Genomic DNA, 22,927 nt, shown 5'->3' with positions numbered 1-22,927 from the left:
TGAACTACTTCTGTAGCCAGCAAATAATAAAAAAAAAAGCTTAGAAAAACCTTGACTTAMGTACCTAAACCGCGGGCAAAGGCATTATTAGGCATAGCTTCCTTCCATAGCTCCTGTGCTGTGGTGGAAAAAACTAGCAGGGAGGTAAGGGAAGACTTCTGAAAGCTGGATGTTCATTCATACCACCATAACTGAATTTTATTTTGAAATTAAATTTGAATTTCAAATGAAATTCAATTAAAATAGCAAAAATATTCATTTCCTAAGCTGTCAGGCTTTGCCAGGAGCTGAATTGTTGGCTTAGGAGTTGATGTTGTGTGAGTCTGGGATGAAATAACATATGAAAGCAGGCTTACTACAAAAGTACTCCCAATAGAAGGCTCATTTGCTAGCTCCTTTTATCTTCTGCGGATGTACAAAGTTTTCTATATGCAACTTGTATAAATCTAGTGTTCAAATCAAWGGAGAAAATGGTTATTTCTCCTCTGGCTTACTGCATAAGTGTCATGACAGACCTAGTTGAAATAAACTATAGTTGTATTATTTCTTAATGTGCATTTTAGCAGTTTTGCTGATTTCTAATGCTGTTTTTTTTAAACTAGTTTGCAACTGAAATGGAAATGTTTTCTGTTTTCTGGAAAGAAGGTATCTTCTTTCCAGTTTTGTTGGAATATGAGTATAAGCCCTACCAGTTTGAGAGGCCAGGAAAACGCCAGAGCAGAGAAGTTGTTCTTTGAGGAGTTCAAGCCTCTGAGCTCTAGTTCTGCTTGCTCTTCATGAGGAGCATTTGCATTGGTGCCAGCTGTAATTTTGTAATTTTGCTATTGTGGGGAAAGTACACACGTACTCCATGTGCACAGCATTCCAGCCCTCTCTGGAGAGCCTGGCCTGCACAAGGAGAGGGCTGTGCTGAAGTGTGGGGCAATTTATTTGAAAGTCATGTCTGTCCTGAAATTTAAGAAGCAAAGTCATAAAAAATAAATCTGTACTTTGTCCGTTAAAAAACATTAAAAATCAAGCATTGCTCTCCTTGGAAACCAATACAACTCATCTTCAGCCAGCGGGTGTCATTGGGAGTATAGTCTGCTCCGTATCTTTATTTTGAAATGTGGCTTTGCTCAGTGCCTGTATTCCTGATCAGCTTTATCTATCACTGTGAACAAAACTAGGAGAACAGAAGTTGTATTGGATAATCACTTAGAGATAGAGGACACCTCTATTTGTCCTCTATCTCCGATCAGGTGAATGCTGATTATCCAGCCAGGTAGACTTGTCTTCTCAGGGCAGCACTAGTTTTCTAAGAAAAGATGAGTGCGGCAAAACGCCTTGAGCCCCTTGAGCGGGAGGAGAGGCAGGTAAGAGGAGGGACTTTCTCCCTGAAATGACATCTGCTTAGAGGTAAAACCCGTGACTTCCCATCAGTTCCAGGCACAGCACTAAGTTAAAGGCAGCGCCGCGTTGCTGCCTCGCTCTGGCGTCCTCGCGGGGCAGCCCGGTCCGTGCAGCAGAACCCCCACCGTCTGCCCAGCTCGCCCGCCACGGCTCTGCGAGGCCGATCCGGGGGCAGGGTTGAACTGGAGAGGAGCGATGGCCAGCGAGAGACAGACTTGCACGCTTTGTCCTTCCCTCAGACCAGAGAAGAGTCTGAGGAAACGGTACTGAGGTTTTGGTAGGCATTTGCCCACTACGCGGTAGCATGGGGCGAAAGGTAGCTGGGACGGGTGCTGGGAGCATCCTGGGCACCACCGCCTCTCCGCAAGGACTCAGCGAGGCCGCTCGGCGGCACCTGTGGCCAGCCCATTCCTTATCTAATGCCCTTCCAAGGTTTTACTGCRGTTGTGCAGGTAGGGTTTCTATTTTTTCCTTCTTTCTAAGCTAACGTGTTGCGTTGGATGGCTCCTGGCGCTGGAAGAGAGGGAAGCCCTGCAAGGAGGGGATGGGCGACCGGGTGCCCGCCTGTGCTCGCTCCTCTGCTGCAGTGGATTAGGCACAGTTCAGCTTCGCAGCAGACCCGCAATCTCGTTCTGGTAGTGCTCCCCTATAGAATCCACAGCGGCAAAGCCTGTCTCTGCTTTGAACTTCCTCGATCTTTGGTCAAGCATAAATAAGCTTGCCAGCCTGAAGTGCTTTGGTAGATGTAACAGGTACAATATAGCAAATTTCCTTCTGCTAATGAAGTAGATAAGCATAAGGAGCATATGATGAATACAAAGAATTGCTGTTACTCTCCTTTTTTAATTAATCAGTAAACAAATAAGATAAACCTGTCAAACAGGCTTTGCACACTTATCACACGATTGCCTGGGCAAGAAGGAGAAATTTGAGACTGAGAAATTAGATTCAAGGTAAGAAAAAGAAAGTAAGGGAGGGGAGAGGAGGGGAATGTGTAAATTTAGATGATGATAGAGAGAGCAAATAAGCAGCCTGTAAAGCAAAAGGCTGTTATGCAGGAAGAGTTACTGAAAGATGTATTCATACTTGAGCTGCAGTAGTGCTCTCCTCCTCTGAATCTGTCCTAGACAGACTGTAGTAGTGAGATGGCAGTTTGCTGTTCAATAAGGGACTGATTAAAGGATAAATCTATAACAGAAATCATAGAATCAGTAAGGTTGGAAGGGACCTCTGGAGATCATCTAGCCCAACCTCCCTGCTCAGCAGGGTCACCTAGACATGTCAGACAGGGTTGCATCCAAGCAGGCCTTGAAGATCTCCAGAGAAGGAGACTCCACAACCCAACCAGAGAAGGAGATTCCGCAACTATTAGATGTTCAACAAAATTCTTCACAAGAGATATGTAAGACACAGCTAAATGTAGCAAATTACTTTTAGAGGATCATGCTAGCTGTTTAGTTCTGACAAATGGAAGATCCATTGCAGCATGTGAAAAATAGCCTCTGTAAAATGTGTCCRTATTTCTGAATCTTCAAAGCGTCCAGAAAGCCTTCATAGCAACTTGCAATCAGTTTGCCATGGATTAATGTAAAACAATGTCTGCTCTGTAATGATCCATTTTTTAATTACCCAATGATAAGTATCTATGATTTTTTGAACAACAGGAATGTTGTTTTTCTTGCAAGATGCTCCTGTAAATTTGGAACTATCTAGAACATTAACCGCAAGATTTCTTTTCCTTGTCTGACAGAGTCAACATGTTTTTGTGTTTAAGCAGCTGTAGTGTATTTAGGACTGTTCTGTGACTCACTTTGTTAATGACACATCTGTGCTCATTCAGAGCTCATTCATTGATTTCAGAGTTGAGGTATTTTGGTGGGACAATGTTTGGGGACTTCATGGAGTTAGTACATACTATATAAATATAAAAACTCTGAGCAGAATCTAGCCCCTTGGCCAAATACTTTGACTGTAGGCTCATAATGCTTCACAGCAAATACAGAGAATCCTTTTGAAAGTGGTAGGGTTGGGTGTGTGTATACAAAACTCATCTCCTGGAGAGCAGCATTCATGAATTATGTTTTTTTCGTAATACAACTCCTTGAAAAGGTTTTAGTGGGAGCTGTTAACAATGGACATTCTTGTTTCTTTAGGGATTACAGCCCTCTCATGGTGGAGGAATAAAAAGGTATTTCTCATGTTCTGCATCTCCCATTGCACAACCCTCCACCAGCAAGTAGAAAATGTACTCTAAGGAGAGAAAGTTCTGAAACGACCAACCATCACAAAGAAATCTAGACTTCTCTGCTGCTGTRGATCAGGGTCTTGCAACATTTCCCAGAGAAACTGGATTTCCAGAGTTCAGATCTTACCCCTAAAAGTTTGTTCTTAAATTAAAATACTCTTAAGTACAGAATGATTTTTCTGACTGCATTTTTTTGAAAGAAAAAACTGACTGCTTTTGTATTTTTGTTTTTAAGCTGGAGAAGAGCAAAACAAATACAAAAATAATGCTTCTGAGATGTTTGATCTGTTTATTGCCAAAACTCAGAAATGTTTTCAGATTTTGCTTTTCTTTCTTTGTAATTTTAAATAAAATATTAGACATTATGAATAGCTGCAGGGTGGGTTGTTTAAACTATTCTGTTGTTGTTCCGAGTGCTGCTGTGTCGGTAGAGATGCTCCCCTAAGTACATAAATATGAACGCAGTCTTATGTGGAGGTCTTTCTGTCATGACAGCTGGGGCAGCAAGAGGGTCACCAGTGCCACAGCGGGATTTGGGACTGGGGGCCACGAAGAGGAYGACAGCCCGTGTCAGCTTAGGTGCGCGGTAGGCTGCCCTGCACAGGCATGCGTGTCCTGCAGTCTTGCAGCCTTTAAAGACTTCTGAGCTTAAAAGAACTTGGTTTCAGGTAGTCTTTTCTGGCTGTACTTCCGTTATCTGTCAGCAAAGAAAGCAAAAGGGTTTAAAGTCACTTCTCGCTTTTTGTTTTTCCGTGTGGACCACTGGTACCTTGGAAGAGTACGTTGTGTTTACAGGAGAAGCAGGGCAGAGCGCTGGCAAGGTGCAGATGCTCTGCGAAGCTCTGTCCTGTGGGGATGGTGGAGGTGACTGGTGTAGAGCCTGCAGAAGCAGGGACGTTTCATTTCCTGGGTCAATTTATTATGTATCTTATGTTTTTGACTTTTGATATTTACCACCAGCTGGACTGGTGTTAAATAAAGACTGTATTTTCTCCTGAAATACACTGTCCAATGACTGCTACAATAATGATTTTTTTTCTTTAACAGCTAAATTTCTGTTGCAGTAAGTATGGAGCAATGCGTAACTAGAGGATTAGGTAAAAAAGATTCCTGACTCCTGGTGCCATTTCAGCCCCTAAGCTATTCTTGGAATAGGGGCACCTCCCACGTACCTTTCTCCTAGGGAAACGTAAAGATGGTCCTGGCTTTAGCGAGTGCTGTACAGCTAATGAATGTGAAATAATTGGATCACAAAGGGGATATTTATGTATTAACAAGCCTCTGCGAGGGTGTTGGCAGTCTGATCCCAACAGATTTGAAGTGTATACTCTGCAACTACTTTTCTGCAAGGTAGACTTTTTTTTTTCCCCCCTAACATAAATTTAGTTCTAAAAATAATGCTGCTTTCTCTATGCATCTGTAGTGCACTCACCACCGTGTTGTGTGTCTGTCTCTGTGGTGCTAAATGAGGCAGTCCAAACCAGGCCTGCGTTTTCCAGTGGACAGAGGGATACTGGTGTTCCTGTAGCTCTCGCTAGCTGGTTATCACTGGCATGTCTATACGCTTAGAGAAGTGTTTAATTCTCTCAGCAACAGGGGGACTAAGGTAGGAACTTATTTAAGTTTGACCTTTCTCTGAGGAATGCTGAATTAGTATAAATTTTGCTGCTGTCACTTCTCGAGCATCATCCACAGTTGCGTTGTCTCTGTGACACCCCGTCTCTGCGCTCCAGGAAGGGGCTCGCTGTGAGCGTCAGAAGAACATTCCCAGGCGCCGGGTCCATCGCGTTGAAGGGGCTCTGGCAGCGCCAGGTTGGCCCTGCTCCAGGGAGCCACTTCGTGGTGGAAGCGGCTGACGTTCCCCCTTGGAGCCTGCCCGCTGTTTTCTTCACCAAGTGTAAAATGTAGCCTGGGGAATGCTTGGTCACAGGCTTTCTTGCCAATGAAAAATTGACCAAAAGCCAGGAAACTAAGTCCGTTATGGCTAAGAGTGTAAACACACACATTGGGTCAGGAGATTTTAAAGTCACAGCTGCAGATCTGCAGGAGGGTTCGTGGTGGTCTGCGGTCTCTAGCAGGCATTGGCAGGCAGCAGCGCTGGTGCAGCACGTTTGCTGGCTGCTGCGGCAAAACTGTCAATAACCAGAAAGTCTGAATTCTTCTTAGCTGTATCCACTTATTTATGYGTAATGTTTCTCTCCTCTTTTATGCTGGTGGAAGTTGAACTGAGTCACTTTATCGCATTCTGCAGAGCTGATCCGTTCCTAGTCGTTTCTATTGAGCCGGCATCTTCACGCTCCSCCGTCAGCGTAGCTGCCGGACGCGGCTGGAAGGGCAGTTGTGTTCCTGCTCCGTGTGCAGCGTCCGGGAGCTCTGCAGCCATGGGGTGAGCCGGGGTGGCTCGTGGAGCTGACACGAGAGTAATTTAACAACTAGAAAAGCATTGTTTTYTGTTAGATCAGCCCGCTGATCAGATTCCCCATGTCATCATCCTGCCATGGGATCTGTTACGAAAACCTAGTGACAGAGAGCAGAGGAACTTCTGCAGCAGGCCGTGCTTGTGCTGTGCCTTCACAGTGTGTCTCTTGCTGCACGGTCATAGAACCATAGAATCAGTACGGTTGGAAGGGACCTCTGGAGATCATCTAGTCCAACCTCCCTGCTTAGGCAGGGTCGCCTAGGGCATGTTAGACAGGGTTGCACCCAGGCAGGGCTTGAAGATCTCCAGAGAAGGAGACTCCACAACCTCTCTGGGCAACCTCTTCCAGTGATCCGTCACTCTCAGTGAAGAAATTCCCCCTCATGTTCAGGTGGAACTTCCCGTGGTTCAGTTTTTGCCTATTTCCTCTTGTCCTGTTGCATGGACAACTGAAAAGAGTTTGTCCCCGTCCCCTTGACACCCTCCCTKCAGGTACTTGTGCACATTGATAAGATCCCCCCTCAGTCTTCTCTTCCCCAGGCTGAAGAGGCCCAGCTCTCACAGCCGTTCCTCATAGGGCAGGTGCTCCAGCCCTCTGATCATCTTAAGCTGCATCCTCTGTTGGTTCCATGCAAATCTATCATCCATCTCACAAGTTCCTATTGAAAAGYTATGTTTTAGAGCAGAGGAATCCCATCCTGAGAGGATGAGCTACAGATCTAGACACAAACATAGCTGTGAAAGCATAACTGAAATGGGGACTAGTATATTTGAGCCTGAGACATTTGTCTGTTTAGGTTGGTTCTCATTAAATACTTTTTTGGTGGAGCTGGAGGCAGGGCATAGATAGGTTGGAATCATCGTTTAGACTACTGTTGTTTCCTTCTCTTTTAAATCCGAAGCACTGGGGGAGAAAAACCCACAGGCTTTCTTAGAACTTCTGGCTGTAACCKGGGCTTTTTTCAGAAAGCTATGGGTGTTGCAAAGACACCAACTATTTTGTTCAAATTTTTAGGTCACATTAGAGTTGCGCTGAACTAAGAATCYACGCTCACTCCTTGTATTAGAGGCTATGTGACAGACATGTCCTTGAATAGATGCAATCTATGGAGGAGGGTTGTTTTATGTATGTACATATAAACATAACTAACAAGTTCTTCAGGTATCTTGTAGGACTGTATCTGGCACTCGTTCCCTTCTTCTCAGATGGAGTTTAGTTAAGACTATTCTGTGCAGAAAGACTGGACTTAATTTTTGCTAAAAGACTATTATTGTGACCTCAAATAGTGAAATAGTTTGCGTCGTGTATTGGATTCAAGGAAAAGAGTCCTAAAGGATTGCTRATCAAATTCATCTYGGTGTAAATCTACTGAAGCAAGCTSTGCCGTACCACGAATGAGCTGGAGTCCTTTAAGATTGAAATAAAGCCATCAAACATTTCCTGTGTTAGGGCAGTAATGAGACTTTGCATGCTTTTAGAGGTAATATGCCTGGCTTGAAAAAAAGAATATTATTCCATCTGTGACTGTTAGGCTCTCCACATAAATTTATGGTATCATGTGAGCAAGGCAGAGATCCTGGAATAGTCTTTTTCCAGCCTACATTGTCTTTGTACTGCCAGGCTGCTAGGGTGTGAAACGAAGGAGAGAGGGAAGGAATCATACGTTTGGCAACCCTGTGTGTGTATCAAAGCGGGAAAAACTTCTGAGTTTATGTTAAAATGAGGAAAAATATGAACTTAACTTTCCCAGTGTAGAGATAATAGCCCTGTTTTTTTTTTTTTTTTTTTTTTTTTCCATGCAGCTGCTTTCCTCCTGTTGAGCTCCAGATGGTATTTGCAGTGGCCCCTTCCTGCTTTAAAGCAGCTTTCCTGCAATAGTGACTGGCTGTCTGACCTCCTGTGCGCTGGCCTCCTACCTCCTTCCTTCGCCTCCCTGCCCCATCCTCTCCCATGCCGCTGCCCGCTCGGCTGTGCAGCACGCCACCGTTCAGGAGTCACCCAGTGGGCCTTGTAACCTCCCACCAAGCGTCCCCCAGAAGCTTTTGGTGGTGCTGTGCCTCAGGGCTATTAGACGCACTGCAAAAATCCCTCTGGGGTCCAGCCCTCCCTGCAGAAATACCTRCTGCTCTGTTTTTTGTAGTGATGTTAGGGAACACCTCTGCAGCAGGGGATGGTGCCAGAGTTGTTCCTATTTCAATTTGCCAGTAAACATCCTGATTGTAATAATAAAACCCATAATAAAATAATACCYACTGCTGTTTTTTCTGTGCATGTATAGAATTTGTCAGAAATCGGTGTTCAGCCAAGGCTCTGTACGTGTACAAGGACGAGTAGCATTGGTCTGCTAGGAGTCTGGTTTCCATTAAGTGATCTCCAAGAGCCTTGACAGACATTAGCAGCAGTACTTCTTTCTCCAAATTTCTTTCCTGGTCCTCTATCTCTTATAATTATTTTGCTATAAAGAACGTATTTTAAAATACTGGATTCCACTTCCTACCCTATTTTTTTGACATGGTGGGTGGAATTCATKGTAAGGTCAGAGTTGTAGCCACCAAAACTAGCCCTTCTCCTTCCTGCTTTCCTTTCAGGAAACTTTCTTCTTGAGCTTTTGCATGCTGTCCTTGCTGAGCAGTATCTTCCAAACGCTCGGTGGTTTTYTGCCTTCACAAGGAGACTTACCCTGTTGATGGCCTCCTTCAGTCATGCAACCATCTGGGAATAAAGCCAAAATACCCTTCCTCACTCTTTGTACCTTCTCTTTTGCTTTTACTACCTTCATTCTGAGCAGTCTGAGGCAGCAAGTTGACTTTAATGCAATTTGGGAAGTTTTATATAAAAATGGGAAGCTACTGAGGGTTTGTTTGTGTTTTGGGGGTTATTTTGAAGTGGAGCTCTTCGAGGATGATTTACCACTATCTATTATCACAAAGAAAGAGAGAGGTAGTGAAATACTTTGTTCATAGTCAACCAAAAGGAGATGTGGCCACGCTGAAAAGGACTAAGGCCTTTGAAGGCACAAACTTTATGCTCTAGGATGTGCAATCAAATAAAATGCAGTGTGTTTTCCTGTTTCCTTACCTAAAGTCCTCTAAACCAATTGTGTCTTGGAAGAGTAACTGCTATCAACTCTCTCTGCTATAGTGCATAATTTCTCCTGCACTACCAAGTATTTTTCAGATAACCAGTTTAATGCTGTGATTTAGTTTAGAAATAACCAGTAAATTCTGCTGGTAACATCAAGAGTGGGTAATAAGCACCTGACTTTAGACTTTTACARTATAGTCTGAGATAGTCACTTCGTCTCTGTTTAGAGTTGATGGAGATAAATGGGCACTTTTAGATGGTGCCTGTTGTGACTGTGTTTTCGGGTGGTGTCAGTCAGGCCCTGCAAATGCCGGCTGTGTGTGAGCCATCAGGGGAGTCTAGCTCGTGTGTAGCCTTGTGCACCGTGAACATCTGAAATCAGAGCAGAAAGGCTTCACCCCACGTCCCGTCCTCTGTGCTCGCTTTTGTTCTCTTTTCTGTGTGAATGTGTCTGTAGGTCAGTCGTGTTTGAAAACCAGGATGTCTTCACAGTGTAAGACAGTRTAATGTTTTTTTTTTCTTTTTGCTTGTTACAAATGGCAAGTTTATAATTAATAGGCTTTTCCRTCTGAATATTAAGAAAAGATACCAAGGAGCTGAGACAATCAGTTGTTCTTGAGATGTATAATCTATTATYGCTCAAAAGAGCGACTCAGTTGTAAGTCAGTAAAAGCTTTATACAMCATAACAATTGCAAGAGTCAAATTCACCCGTAGAATAATGCCAATTTCATGAATGCAGCTAAAAGGTGAGAGCACACCTGGAAAATCCCTATAAGTTACTGTACGATATTGGGAATACTTTTCAGTGCTTTTTGGTTTGTAAGTTGTACGTGAGGAGGGTCTGGTTCGAAGTTGTTCTGACATTCATCCAAGGTCTAATTTAATACACTAAAAATCACTGGAAAGAATGACTTCAGTGTGCCTGGGATGTGTGCAGCAATGCCAAGGTGCTGTCCTTGTCCCTGCAAGGGACACCTTCAGTAATGGTCACACGGAGCATTATTCTCACAAATTTCTGTTCGTTTTGCAGTGACCATTAACTACTGAGGAAAAGCTGGGTTTTCCGCATCTGCAGTGTTGATATAAATGTGGACATGTCCACAGTATTATTTGTACTCACCAAGTTGAAAGAGATTAATGTTCTGGCTGATTACGATTTAATACATGTTGTGAGCGTCCTCACAGTGTTACAGCAAGAACAGACGTAGGTTCCCCCTGTCGGGACTTCGAGAAGGGTCTCAAGGTGACATTTTAGAAAACGGCAGAAGATTCTTGACCAATTAACGAGGAAGAGACTTGCATTAAAGCAGTCTTACAACTTGCTAACCAGGCGTTTAAAGGATCTGTTGAGCATAAAAATGATATAAAATTTTACCTGTTGACTCMGAATGGGAGGAGGTGGCAGCAGCAGAGGTTCTTCTCCTGGTGTCTCTCGCAGCAGCAGGAGCGAGTCTCTGCAGACCGAAAGCTGYGACGTTCCTTAAACACGCAGCGACAGGAGAGGATGGTGTCCGGAGCTGGTGCCGTCTAGGAAAGCTTTCCACCKAAACTGGTAGTGATTTTACAACAGTCCCTTTTATTAGCCCGTGTCCTTATTTTCCTACTGTTCATTCTTCCACTTGCTAGAAATGAATTGAAGCTCCGGTTTTGAATAGCTGCCTCTAGACGACCCTTGCTTTTCCMCCCGGGGTGTAAGGGAGACAAGGCCACTTGAGGGAACCTGCCTGAAAAATGGGAGGGAAAAACCTGCCTCAGAGGAGATACYGCAGATGTGGAACATCTTCATCTTATAAAAGCAGTATGGAGTGGCAAATTGGGAGAGTGGCTGTACAAACTCACTTCAAGTTACCACCAGGAAAGCCTGGGTTTCCCAGACACCAACTTTGCTGAAGAGATTGTCTCTCCAAAAGAAAAAAAATCCTTGTCTCAAACAAAACAAAATCTGGTAGTGCTAAACTTTACAGGGCTCCTATCTTTCTTCTTTTTTTCACCATTAAGCTAATATGGGATGTGACTTATAGCGTGTCCACCTGGATTAACTTCAGCTAGAAACTTGGCAAATAAAGTTTCTGGCCAGACAACTTTTTAAAAGGAAAATGTTACTTAAATAAGTTATACTGTTTTCTCTTCTGGTAAAAAAAAAAATATATATTGTGTTTGGCTTTTTCAGATCCTTCTTTGCTATTGCCTTATCCCATTTCTATAAAAAAAAACCAACAACAAAAAAGGAGAACAGCTAGCCAAGGACCATTCCTCTGATACTGGGACTAGATCCTGTACTAACACACAAGATAGAAAAATGGTATATGCAACCTCTCAGTCCCTGTCAAGCTGTCATGAGTATGATTTCCATGTTCAACCAGAGTTTTCCCTGGCTCACAGGAACTGAACCTGGCTGCGTGTCCTGGCCCACTCCCCAGCCAGAACACATGGAGAGGGACTAGCACGCGGAGCRTGACTGGGATCGAAGGGAGTGTAGGTCTGCAAAACAGCATGACACCTTGTCACCTGCTCAGGCTGGTGAGGACGCGCGCTTGGTATCTGTTGGGGAAGTTAGCAGAGACATACATGGAGAATTATCAGATTGAAGGCCGCTCTGGAGAAAAAAAAAAAATGATACGTGTTTGATTAGGGAGAAGTAGCTGGAAGATGTGGTGAAAATAACTGCGTCTTAGGTTAAAGGTACRTGTCCAGTCAAGTTTGTTGAAGTTGGCTATTTCCCAGGTGCTGAGAGGGGGCAGTGATGTCCAGGTCTGGAAAGCTTTTGCTGTTTCTGCTCAGCCAGGTGTATTCAGCCATTTCTTTCCCGTGACAATTGTGGTGTTGCTGCTGAGTTTGTTGCCTCCAGCACAGGTGACCACTGAAAGTGACCTAGAGCAGAAGGCCTCAGTACTTAAGGAGTAACATCAGATGTCTGTTGACTTTCAGGAATTCATGAAAGACATGTCGCTTGGTCAGGACAGGGGCACAGACCTGTTAGGCATTTAACTGAACTGATTYGAAATTCACCCACTAATAAACTTAATCAAGGTATGAAGACTGGTGGTGAGAGGCTGAATAGCAGGCAATGAAAAGCTTGCAGCAAAGGAGACAGTTTGCAGGGCGAAAAACAAAGGTTTGTCTGAGTAAGAACTGAATAAGARGCTCCGGGTTTAGCCTTGAGTATGTGAATAAAGTGAATTATTTGAGGACTGAAAGTGAGTTATTTGCTGAGGGTTTCCATCAAATTAATGACATCATTCTGTGCTAGAGTTCACCCATTTATACTCTCTCTCTCAGGCTTTCCTAGCAGCTGGTAGTTAAATAGCTACATTCAAGCTTTGAATCTATCCATTCAAGAAGAAAGTTTTGACCCTTCTGAGGAAACTGCTGAACAAGGCTTTTCACTGGAAAGACGAAATTCTGTGCATTTTTAGATTCCACTTCTCTTATTGCTTGGGACTCTATCTTGGCAATATGAAGCAGGCCTTTCTTTTCTGTCCTGGGTCAAATTTTCACTGTTGTCACCAAATGCTGCAATTTGCTCTGAAGTTTTGAGAAGTGTTTGGTGTGGACCTTTAGCACTTGAAGCCTGGGGACAGGTTGCTTAGGAATCAGCGAAGCCACAGAGATCACTTTCTTTTTCTTTTCTGAACTTCCAGCCTTTTTACTCATCCTCTGAGGATGTTAGAGCTGCAACACCCTCTTGGAAATAATTATTTTACTGGCCTCTGCCCTCTTGTTTTGCATGTGGAGGGTGGGAATTTTCCAGGGAAGAGCGAGTTCTTCTTATGGCTGCTATTATCCAAAAGGCTCTTGTGGCCCAAAGGGCTCTAGTTAGAAGTCGAGGGGAATAAGAACAATTAAGTAACTGCTTTGGCCTTCAAGCATAGAAAAGGCTTATGAGAAACATTAAAATACCAAGAATTTCTTGGTCTGTGACACTGCTGATGGCCGTGTTATTATCTCTTCAGTGCTTCTTAATTTCACAATAGAATGAAGTAAAATCCCTTTCACTTTACCAAAATTAGTGAAACATCAGAACTGATAAAAATGTTCTCCACATCCTGGAGGAACTTGTTCTGGCTGTGTTCTGCTTAAGGTCTTGCAGCTCCTTAGACAAATCTGCGTGTGCAGCTGAAGGTTGCAATAGCCTTCCTTCTTCTCTTGCATTTTTCAGTTCAGGACTGGGATTTCCCGTGAGGGGAAGAGCGTTTTGCTTTCAGAGGGAGCTGCAGTCTTGGCAAAGATGTACTGCTGTCTTGTCAAGTCTCTGCTGCTGTTTCCCACCACCTTGCTTTGCCATAAGTAAGTACATGTGAATTTTTGATTCAGAGGGCAAGACCACCGCTCTGGCCAGTCTGCATGAAGAACAGCAAAGGAACTGTCGGGGGGCRGAGGGGACACATGTCCTAGCTCTCCCTGTGCTGTCTGCATCGTGGCTAGGAGAGAGCAGCCTCGCTTTACTATTTGTTCTTTGGGAACTCATTTCCAACTGATTTTGTTCAATTCAATGCCATCACTTTTTTCTTTTGTCTTAATAGCAGCAGTGTTTCAGAAAATACTATTTGCAGCCATGCTGATAAATTCTTTTGTCACTGGCATTGCAATAGAGAAGAGYAAATAAACATATACCCAAATCACTTATCTTTGTGAAAGGGTCTAGGTTTATCGGAAAAGTGAAGGAGAAACCGTTGGGAAGTCAGCTGACTAGAAGTGATGGTTTTGGAGTCATACGAAGGCCTCGCACTCTTCCTCAGTGGCAGCGGAAATGCAAGCGGCGTCTGCAGCCCGCTGAGGAGCAGTGCTTTCGGGAGCCGGGGGCTCGTGCCCGTCCTCAGCTGGCCGAGAGCTGGCGCGGCCTCGTGGGCTCCCAGGGCTGAACGGGGCAGGACGTGGGAGGCCGCTGAAGAGGATGGCTCTGGAGACATCTCACGGAAGGAAACGAGCCACGAACTCCTCAAAATCTCTCATCCTTCACCCCGGTCATGCAAAGTTTCACGTTAATTTTCTCCCTCTGCAAATGCAGCCTGCTGTCTTTGATGCATCAGTGTGGCTCTCCTCGTTTCACACGTGGGTAAACAGGAGATAAAGGGATTGTGCAGTCCACCTGCACGATAAACGGAGCCTGCACCAGTGCCAGCTCTGAAGTCCTRCGGGGTCACACCAGTGAGGTTGGAGTTTTGTCTCCTGCTGTTGCACTCCAGAATATTTAGATGATCACAGTCCCAATTCACAAGATGACTGCTCCCAGTTTGCTAGGAGAAATAATACAGCGTGCAACACACAAAACTGAGGTGGAGGAAGTGGAGGTATTGTACAACAAGCATATTCTAAAGGTTTCTGAGCTATGCCTTACTCTTAAGAAAAACACTTCCTTTGCACCTCTTTTTTCTTCATGACTGTAGACTAAACAGAAACAACGCAAACTAGCACCACGGTGAAGGCTAAATTTCCRGATAAGCAGCTGGCTCGCAGGGTGGCACAGGGGAAGGAGCTGAGAGGGAAAGCGGTCCTGTCTTCAGCTCGCAWAAGGGTCTGGGGGAGACAGGAAAGCAAGTAATTTGTTCTGATTTGGATCCCTGACAAGGACAAGAGGGATGTGATTGTGTCAGCCGTGCCGCTCAGGCCAGCACAGCGAAGGAGCCAGGCTCTGCTTTAATTACTGCATCATTTTCTGCAAATTTCGTGTACGGTTAAAGCCAAGTGAAGTGAATGTCCCTGGCAAAGCTGCCGTAGGTGGAACCAAGGGTGCCTGCTGAGCTCTGTTTTCTTTCCCCTCATCAGTTAGCCTGACCATTGGCTTGTGAAGCTGCAGGCAGCATTTTCTTCTGATCATAGACAGGGGAAATTTCTTAATCTTTTGCTTTCTGATGAAATACAGAGAAGCAGGTTGGATGAACATACTCAGTGTGTTCCCTGCTGTCTCCTGTTCAGGGTGAAACGTGTGTCCGGGGAAGATTACAGGGCAAAGAACATGCCCTTCCTTACTGAAGGGTTTCAGAGCAGGAGGTTTGTCTTTTCGTTGCCCCAGGATCCTCCATCCCAAATGAGAGATGCTTTGGAGACTTCAGTTCTTTGTGCAAAGAAAAATGTTTAAAAATTAATCATCTCGTTCTCTTTTCAGGCTAGAAATGCACCTGTTGGTCTCCATTTGTGCAAACATAATTCCTCACTGTTAGGTGACTTCTGTGCTTACCCCTCATTTTTTGGCTATTATTTTCCTCCAGAATTTAACAACTGGTAGAACTGCAAAGTATTTTTTTTTTTTATGTCTTATGTTTTTTAAAAAACAGATCTACACATAGGTGCTATCCTAGAGCAATCTTTGCTTTGGTTTTGTAAAGTAGGGGAGCAGGATCTAGCTGCTTGTTAAGATCTGCTCCTTCACATTGTGCGCATCTGCAGCTTCCAACATTTCGGAGAGCTTAAAGTCCAGTGCACCTCCACAAGGGATCCAGTCTGGGACTCTCTACAGCTGCAGCCTAAAATTAGGGAAAATGGCAAAGTAAAWCGAAGTCTAAAATTGCTCTTAAGCTTTGTTTTACTGTCTACATTCTATTCCCTGTAGTTTGGGAAAGTTCAGTCTTTCTGTTTCTGTCTCACACATTTGCTTTTGGAGAAAGACTACCATCCAAAATAAAGTTGTAACTTTGTATAGGAAGATGTGATTGATTGGAGGCTTTTTATTTTATTTTTTAATCCCATGGAACAGTACCAAGGCCTGCTACAGAGCCCTGTCTTTCTCAGACTTCTCCTGTCCCTTGCTTATTTTAGGGCTTGATGGCATGAAAGACAAACCACAGAAGTAGTTGTGCTCCTGTGCAGGTACATGGTCTTTCCTTATGTTCCCATATAGCCAGACTGTGTCTTTAGCARGACACTGGTATGCTTTGCTTTGTTTCTCGTCCTCCAGCTGCTGTCCCAATACCTCCTGTGTCCACACAAAGTGCAGGGTTTTCTGCCCTCCTCCTCCGCTCCTGGAGTCTGGTGCCCACGGTAGGTCTGATCTGGGCATTTCTAGTGCGTAGCACGGGGGGCCAGGCGCGCCGCACCCCGGCGGGGACCGTGGCGGGCACCCGTGGGKCGGCGGGTCTCGTGCCTGGCAGCACAGTGGAGGTTAGATAGCTGTGCTTTGCGCTTTGCTGGTGGGAGAAGGATTTGATCTTTCTTCAACTAAGTGTTACTTGTAGCTTTCACAGCTTTAATTGAGCTGGATTATTTTGTTGCTTGGTTCTGTTCGGTGTTTTTATTGCCCTGTCTCTGTTTAAAGTCCTCTGCCAACATAATCAGACAAATTTACAACAAAGGAGCCACTGACAAAGATATAAAGCAGCCACACAGGATGCAAAGAGACAAAGGATTCTTTTGGCTAGAAGACTCTCTGGAAAGTCCAAAAATAATTTGGGCTGAACTACCAACCACCATCAGGAAGCTTCTTTGCTTCGAGACTAAAAGTTTCTTCACCAATGGGACAGAAACAGGTCCAAGGACCATCTGCAAATGCTCTGAAGAGCACAGCTTGAGTCCTCAGGCTTATTACATTCAGCTGTTTCACTATCTCTTCTTAAAGYCTATTTGCTGATGTCTGTGACCCCCTTGAAGAGGGACAGTTATTATGAATCTTGATTTTTGTCATGTTTTCTGACTCTATGGATTTTTTCCGCTATATAATAAATAAAAAAACCCTGAGAATACCAATAAGCCTGTCAGTCTCCATGCTGAAATGAGACACACTAATGCATGAGCAATATTCAGTATATTTACTTCTCCAAAACGTCTCAAAAGTGGTGCTGGATACTGCATTAGAAACTGGAAGTTTTCTTGCAGGGGAGGTCCGTCTCTTCCAGCGCTTAGCAGGACATTAGATGATTTGATCAGTTGCTTTAGAATATGGTGCATCCATCAATACTGCAGTAGCAATTTCAACAACACTGAGGAAAAAACCCTCTCTGTGTCCTCTGTTGGTTATTAGCATTGCACCATTTTTGGAAGTGCTTGAAATTAATGATGACTCTGGATTTTTTTTTTTTAACCATGTCAGTATATTTTTTTTCATTCAAGCTATATTTCCTTAAACATGCCACTTCTTTATAACAGTTGCAAAAATACACAGCCTTTTCGCTCTGTCCTTTTCCAGGTTATTCATCGGCAGTACAGAAATTCTCCCAGACTTTGCAGTCCTTTCAGTTTGACTTTATTGGTGACACATTAACAGATGATGAGATTAATATTGGTAAGTGTTCTGCTTTTTATGTAAACTTTCAGTTACTGAGAAAACTTCTCCTTCTTAAGAGTTTGCCTGTGTTGATGTTTCTTAAAGAGAATCAGGAGCCACCTTTCTCACATGCCAGTCAGTATGCATCATATATTGCATGTAGTAAAAAATGCTATTTTGTAGCGTATTTTAAAAAGTTGAAGTTTYCATGGGTAGCATGGAACATACCCAGTTCAGCAGTTAGTTTTGCTGAGCTTTTCCATGGCTCTGACTCTCCTCTGTACTGCCAGACCCTGGAGAGGATGTGCAGCGTGTCAGCAGTAAGCTTCTCGTTTGCACTGTCCCCTGGGTGACCTCCTCAGTGAAATCGCATCTCTTCTCTCTGCCGCAGGTAGAGTGGGAGTAAGTATGAGTCAGAGGGTTTGGCCACGTGTCCCGAACCAGATGGACAGCGCTCCCAAAGCTAAACTTGCTGCACTCAAAGTGTATTATGTGTGTGTGTGTGTGTGTGTGTGTGTGTATATATATATATATATATATAGATATATATATATAAAAGCAGCCCCCACGCTATACTGAAAAAGATACCAGGCTGCAAATTGTCGGGAAAAACAAATTGCTGGGTGTGTCACTATATGGAAAATTACTCTAAATCCCCACCTCCATAGATTGGGAATTCTGTGGCACATGGATCCTTCCTGCTCTCTACGCATGTTTCAGGGTTAGAAATGTATGTATTTTACTTCCCTGCCAGTCCAGTAAATTCTGTATGGGTTAAACATCTGCCAGCTGCATCCCAGGAGTGAAATCTGATGGACAAAACATCCTAAACTAAACATCCTAAATCCTTCAGATTAATCCTTCTTTTGGGATTAACTATTGCTGTTAAACTGTCAGCTTGAAGGGTGAGAACTGTTGTCGTAGTGACACTGATGGAAGAAGGCTTTGAAAAATATGCAGGAATTCCCTTGTTCTGCTGGGCAAAAAGCAGGCTCCAGCAAGCRGGACAGCAGCTGCCCACCAGTCTGCATGAGTCATGCAGGAAAGCAGGATAACCTCTTTGGCTCTGGAAATGGTGTGACCAAGCCTGATTTTGCGAAGTGCTGGGAGGCTCCTACCCTTGGCTGAGGGTGACTGAGGCCCCGGCCGGTTAGCTGCGTAGACGGGACATGAGCTGTATTGCTCTTGCAGAATGAAATCAGAAAAATCTTTTCAGTCTTTTGTTCAACAGTGGCCAGAAGAGCAGAATTGCTGATGTCAGTTTTGTTAGCCATCGTTGAAAGGGGAAGGAAGAAAAGCTTGCTCTTTTGGTTATTTTATTTAAAGCAATGTAAAGCAGTTTGTGGCTTTTCCTTCAAAAACCGATTTTCTTTATGGAAAGCTTCTAGGTGAAACCTACTGGAAATGAGTCAATCTCTAATTTTAACGGAAATTAGAATTTCCGTTAGTGTTGAGTTTCCAAACTCATCTGAATAATGGAGGGGAAAATTAGCACTGTAAATTAGCCTTACTGGGAGTGGAAGGATCCGAAGCAAATAGCCACCCGAAGAAACGAGCATCTCTTTTCTGCGAGCTGAAGCGGACRAAGCTCCGCTTAACAGCCCCGGGTGAACGTGCAGCCTGTTCGTCCGTGCCGCTGCACGGCCCCCGAGGAAGGGGGTCCCGGGCCAGCCAGGMGGCTCGTGCCGCTGCTGCCTCCGCTCTCGCGGGTGCCCGCCGCACGGCCAGAGAGCCTCCGTCAGCCGAGAGGCTGCAGGGCGCCTTCCCCAGAGCKCCTCCGCTGCGGAAACGCACTTAGTTTGCAGGGGAAGACTGCTAAAAATGACGGATTTAATACGAGGGGATTGCGGGTAGAAGGTGGAGTCAGGACAGGCTACAGCAAATGTAAAACACTGGCGAAACAAGTGTGTCCCCACTTCTGTTTTTGTTTGGGCATATTTGTTTTGTATTTTTGTGAAAAGATCCCTGATCACCCGATACGGAAAAAAACTGAGTGGTGTTCCTCCTCCTTTATCACATCCTGTAGTATCTTGCAGGGCCTGCGCTGCTCTGGGAGTCTCTTTTATTCCTAGAATAGGAGCAGGGTGTTGACATCTCAGTAGCAGCTTTCATCTCTTACAAGACTTCTTAAAAAAAAAATCAAGATGCTTGAAATCTGTGTGCGCGTAGGAGCAAATTTGATGCACAGGATATGGGAATGAAGTATAAACATCTACAGAGCGCTTCTCACCATCCTTCAGGGAACGTGTTTGATCTGTAAATAYAATCAAGAGCACGCCTTTTTGCTTAGGCAGACAGCAAACTGGCGCTCCTGCACATAACGTGGTGACTTTGAATGCCTTAAGTGTGAGTCAGGAAGCCAACGCTCCCTTGATGTTGTCTCTTCAAGCAGCACTTTCCCATGGGGACGTTTGAGTGTTTGAGACACATCCGTGTTGCATAATATCTACAGCGTAGSCAAACGATCCCTTGCCGTGGGGCTCCGGAGCAGACTGCCGCGGGAGGAGTGGAACGTGCAGCGGCTACCTCCCACCTGTGACAGCTTTCCGTTTTGGAGCGTGTCCCTGCGTCGGCTGACGGTGGTGAGCTCTTCGTGGGTCGCTCGTGCAGGATCCAAATAAGCAGTTCCTGCAGAGGTGAACTGAGAAGGGAGATCAGATGGGCTGCGTGTCTCTCCCAGGCGCYGGAACGAAGCCCGCGCTTCGAGTCCGCCCGTGCGCCTGGTGCGCTCAGCGCGCGCCGAGGCCCCGCCGGCGGGCGAGCGCGGTGCGCTGCTTTGGGGAGCAGCCTGCCTGCGGCCTCCGGTCCGTGGAGCAGSAGCTCGCGCCCTCAGGCCGTCCCGCGCTAGTCGGCCCTGTGCTCCCGGGCACGGACAGAGTCTGCATCGCCTGTTTGCAGTGGGAGGACACGTTCAGTGAGGAACTCTGCTGCAGCCTGGCAGCGTGAGCCTGAATCCTTTCTGCAGAGCAAGAAAAAACAATCTAGAGAGAATGGAAGGCACTGACATTTTTTCCTTTAGGAAAGCTTTAGAGGTGTATTCGTGATCTCTCAGTAATAACTCCCTTYCTGGCCCAGGCTTCGTGCACTTAGCTTCCCCGTGCCTGCGTGTGCACCTCGGATTTCGTGCAGGCAYGGGTGAGCACGGGGAAAGCTAACGTATCAGCCCCGTGCGAGATTCTGGTGAACGACGAGGACCCTGCACGTTCAGGGCTCTAAAGCCCTTCCTCTGGGAAGAGAGCTCAAACGTTACTGACTCACCAGGAAGGTTGTATTTTGGGGATGGCAGCCGAGGGACTGTATCACGGGGTTGTGGTTTCCCTTTTGTGTCTGCCTCGGCAGCTGCAGGGCGAGTCCCGTAACCCTGAAAGCTCGCGCGCTTGCAGCGCAGCAGCCGTTGCAGCTGCCTTTAGCAGGAGGACAGGTAGCTCTGCTAAGGTGCCGCGTGAGGGTACGTTTGCCTGGCACGTGGGGTCAGCTTGCAGCTAGCCCAAAAAAAGYGTCCTGTCTGCTGTGACATAAGCTGTTGCTGTATCCGCCTCTCTACGCACGATTTCTTCCTTCCCGTGTTATCCCTGCCAAACCGCATTAATCAGAGCTCTTGATCTTGCCCTTCTAAGAGCTCTGGTGTGAGCCAGGCTCTTCTGAACGTTCTTTAGTTAATTCTCAAATATTCTTTAAATTGCTCAAGGATGGMTCGAGTGCTGCTGCATAGTTTGCTGTAAGTGTGGAGCTTGAACCTGAACCGCAAACAGAAGAAAGAGTAGGAATTCCTGCAAATCTTACAGAGAAAGCCCTCTGTATTTTATATATGGGAATGTAAGGCTGAGAGACCCATAGGCTCGAGGCTCCGCGGCTGCTCTGAACAGGATCAGCTACAAAACAAGCACAGGATCAGCTACGAAACAAGCAGGTTGCTCGTTCCCAGGAACTGGGAGGTGTTAATTTATATTGTTAAACTGTGAGAACATTTTACAGCAAACTTCTGGCTTGTGCCAACTACGTCTCTCCCAGATAGTTCCCAGCGCCCTTAGGTAATTAGATTATGCCTGGTAGGTGTTTTGTACACAGCCACGTTATATGCATAGACAGATGTTTGTCCAGCCTGTTTTTCAAACCTCATGAACTGATTTCTGCAGTTCTCTAAAATACTGTGTTTGAGTGCTCTTAGTGCTCTTATGATGAGAAAGGTTTTCTCCTGACAGCAAACCTAAACTGCTCTGCTACAAATGCAGCCTGTTTTTTTGTGTTGTGTCCTTTGATAGGCAGAGAGAGCAGCTGATCACTCCCTTTATTATTAATTAATAAATTATTTATTAAATCCTTTTTCTGTATGGGAAGATTATCAACTCCTATTCAGTCTCTTTTTCTTGCAGGCTAAACAAACCTTACGGTTTCAGTTAGTTTAAGGAAAGGTTTCATAAATTTATTTTTTGTTGTTGTCTCCTGGACTCCAGTAACAATGTAGACAAACGAGATTTTTGTGTTTTGTTTTTTAACCTTATTGGAGTGCTGTTGCTTTCTGTAACCTTTTCTGTGGCTGCTGCTTTTCCTTCCTGTTTACAGCATTTCACAGTTCTTACTGCTGAATGTAATGTTTATCATTCCAAGCTATTTTCTCATTTTACGTTTTGTCTAGGCACTAAAACGCACCTGTGACTCTCGGCTTGCTGTCCCCTACAGATCTTGGGCGGCCTGCGAGCCGCTCCGGGGCCTGTCTAAACAGAGGATTTTCTCAAATCTTGCTGTGTTTTTTTTTTTTTTTTTTTACTGTAATAATAATTCAGATCAAGAATGCACACTGGTGGGCAAATCTGAACCTGAACCAACAAGATTTCGAAACTTTTTCAAGTGTCGCTGCGTCTGTGCTGGTCGCCAGAATAACGTGCCGCCTCTCGCGCTGCCCGGCGTGCCGCCCCGTTTCAGCCTCGGGGAAGGACGAGGCGCCGGGGCCCGGACCTCTCGGCAGCCCCCTCCCGAGTCCCGGGAAGCTCCGGCCGCCGGAGGCRGTGGCGGGACGTGAGGGTGACGGAGCCCTGCTTCTCGCACCCCGGCGCTGCCTGCGCCCCTCTCTCTCGCCCAGCCCCTTTTCCTCATTTTGCTGCCGCTCTGGTAACTCCCACGCCAGGCACGAGGCGTTCGGGCTGACTTCTTTGCTGTSTCGCAGCTCCCTCTGGAAGGAGGGAGCCGGTGCAAGCCGTCCCGGAGGCTTTTCCAGCCCTGCGGGGAGGGGGTCCAGACCCCCTCGTCATTTCTGTTGAGTCCCCTGCGTGGTTGTCTGAAAGGAGGGAGTAATCACCGCCGTCTCCTCGGATATTGAAATGGTCAGGCCTGCCCATTAAAGTTCATTACGGCGACTAATTAATGTCATCTTCCCTTCTCAGTGCTTTTACCTTAGCTCCCTTATTGCTCAGGGTATGTAGGCTGAATTTCCCTTCTCTTAAGTAAATAAATCCCGCTCATAGCCAGCCTTTAATGGTGACTTTGCTGTAGCCATTTAAAAGATCAAACTTGTGCTGCTTTTCCAATGGCTAGTGAAAACAGTGCTTTCTAACTCAGTTTCTGCCAAAAGGTACTACTTACTCTCCTT

General features: G+C 45.4%; 1 protein-coding gene across 1 annotated transcript in view; it reads left to right on the top strand.

Moving 5' to 3' along the window:
- Positions 1 to 22,927, top strand: part of OPHN1 (oligophrenin 1) — a 90,849-nt gene that overhangs the window by 18,951 nt on the left and 48,971 nt on the right. The window contains exons 2-3 of the mRNA XM_085325997.1: positions 5,371 to 5,534; positions 17,263 to 17,358. Of these exons, the coding sequence (XP_085182123.1) occupies positions 5,371 to 5,534; positions 17,263 to 17,358 (260 nt within the window). The remainder of the gene's footprint in view (positions 1 to 5,370; positions 5,535 to 17,262; positions 17,359 to 22,927) is intronic.

Source organism: Rhea americana, unplaced genomic scaffold (assembly GCF_003343005.1).
Source record: "Rhea americana isolate MKP2758 unplaced genomic scaffold, rheAme1 scaffold_125, whole genome shotgun sequence".
NCBI classification, from domain to species: Eukaryota; Metazoa; Chordata; class Aves; order Rheiformes; family Rheidae; genus Rhea; species Rhea americana.
Note: the sequence above shows the minus strand (reverse complement) of the source record. Positions and strands in the feature narration are given on the sequence as shown.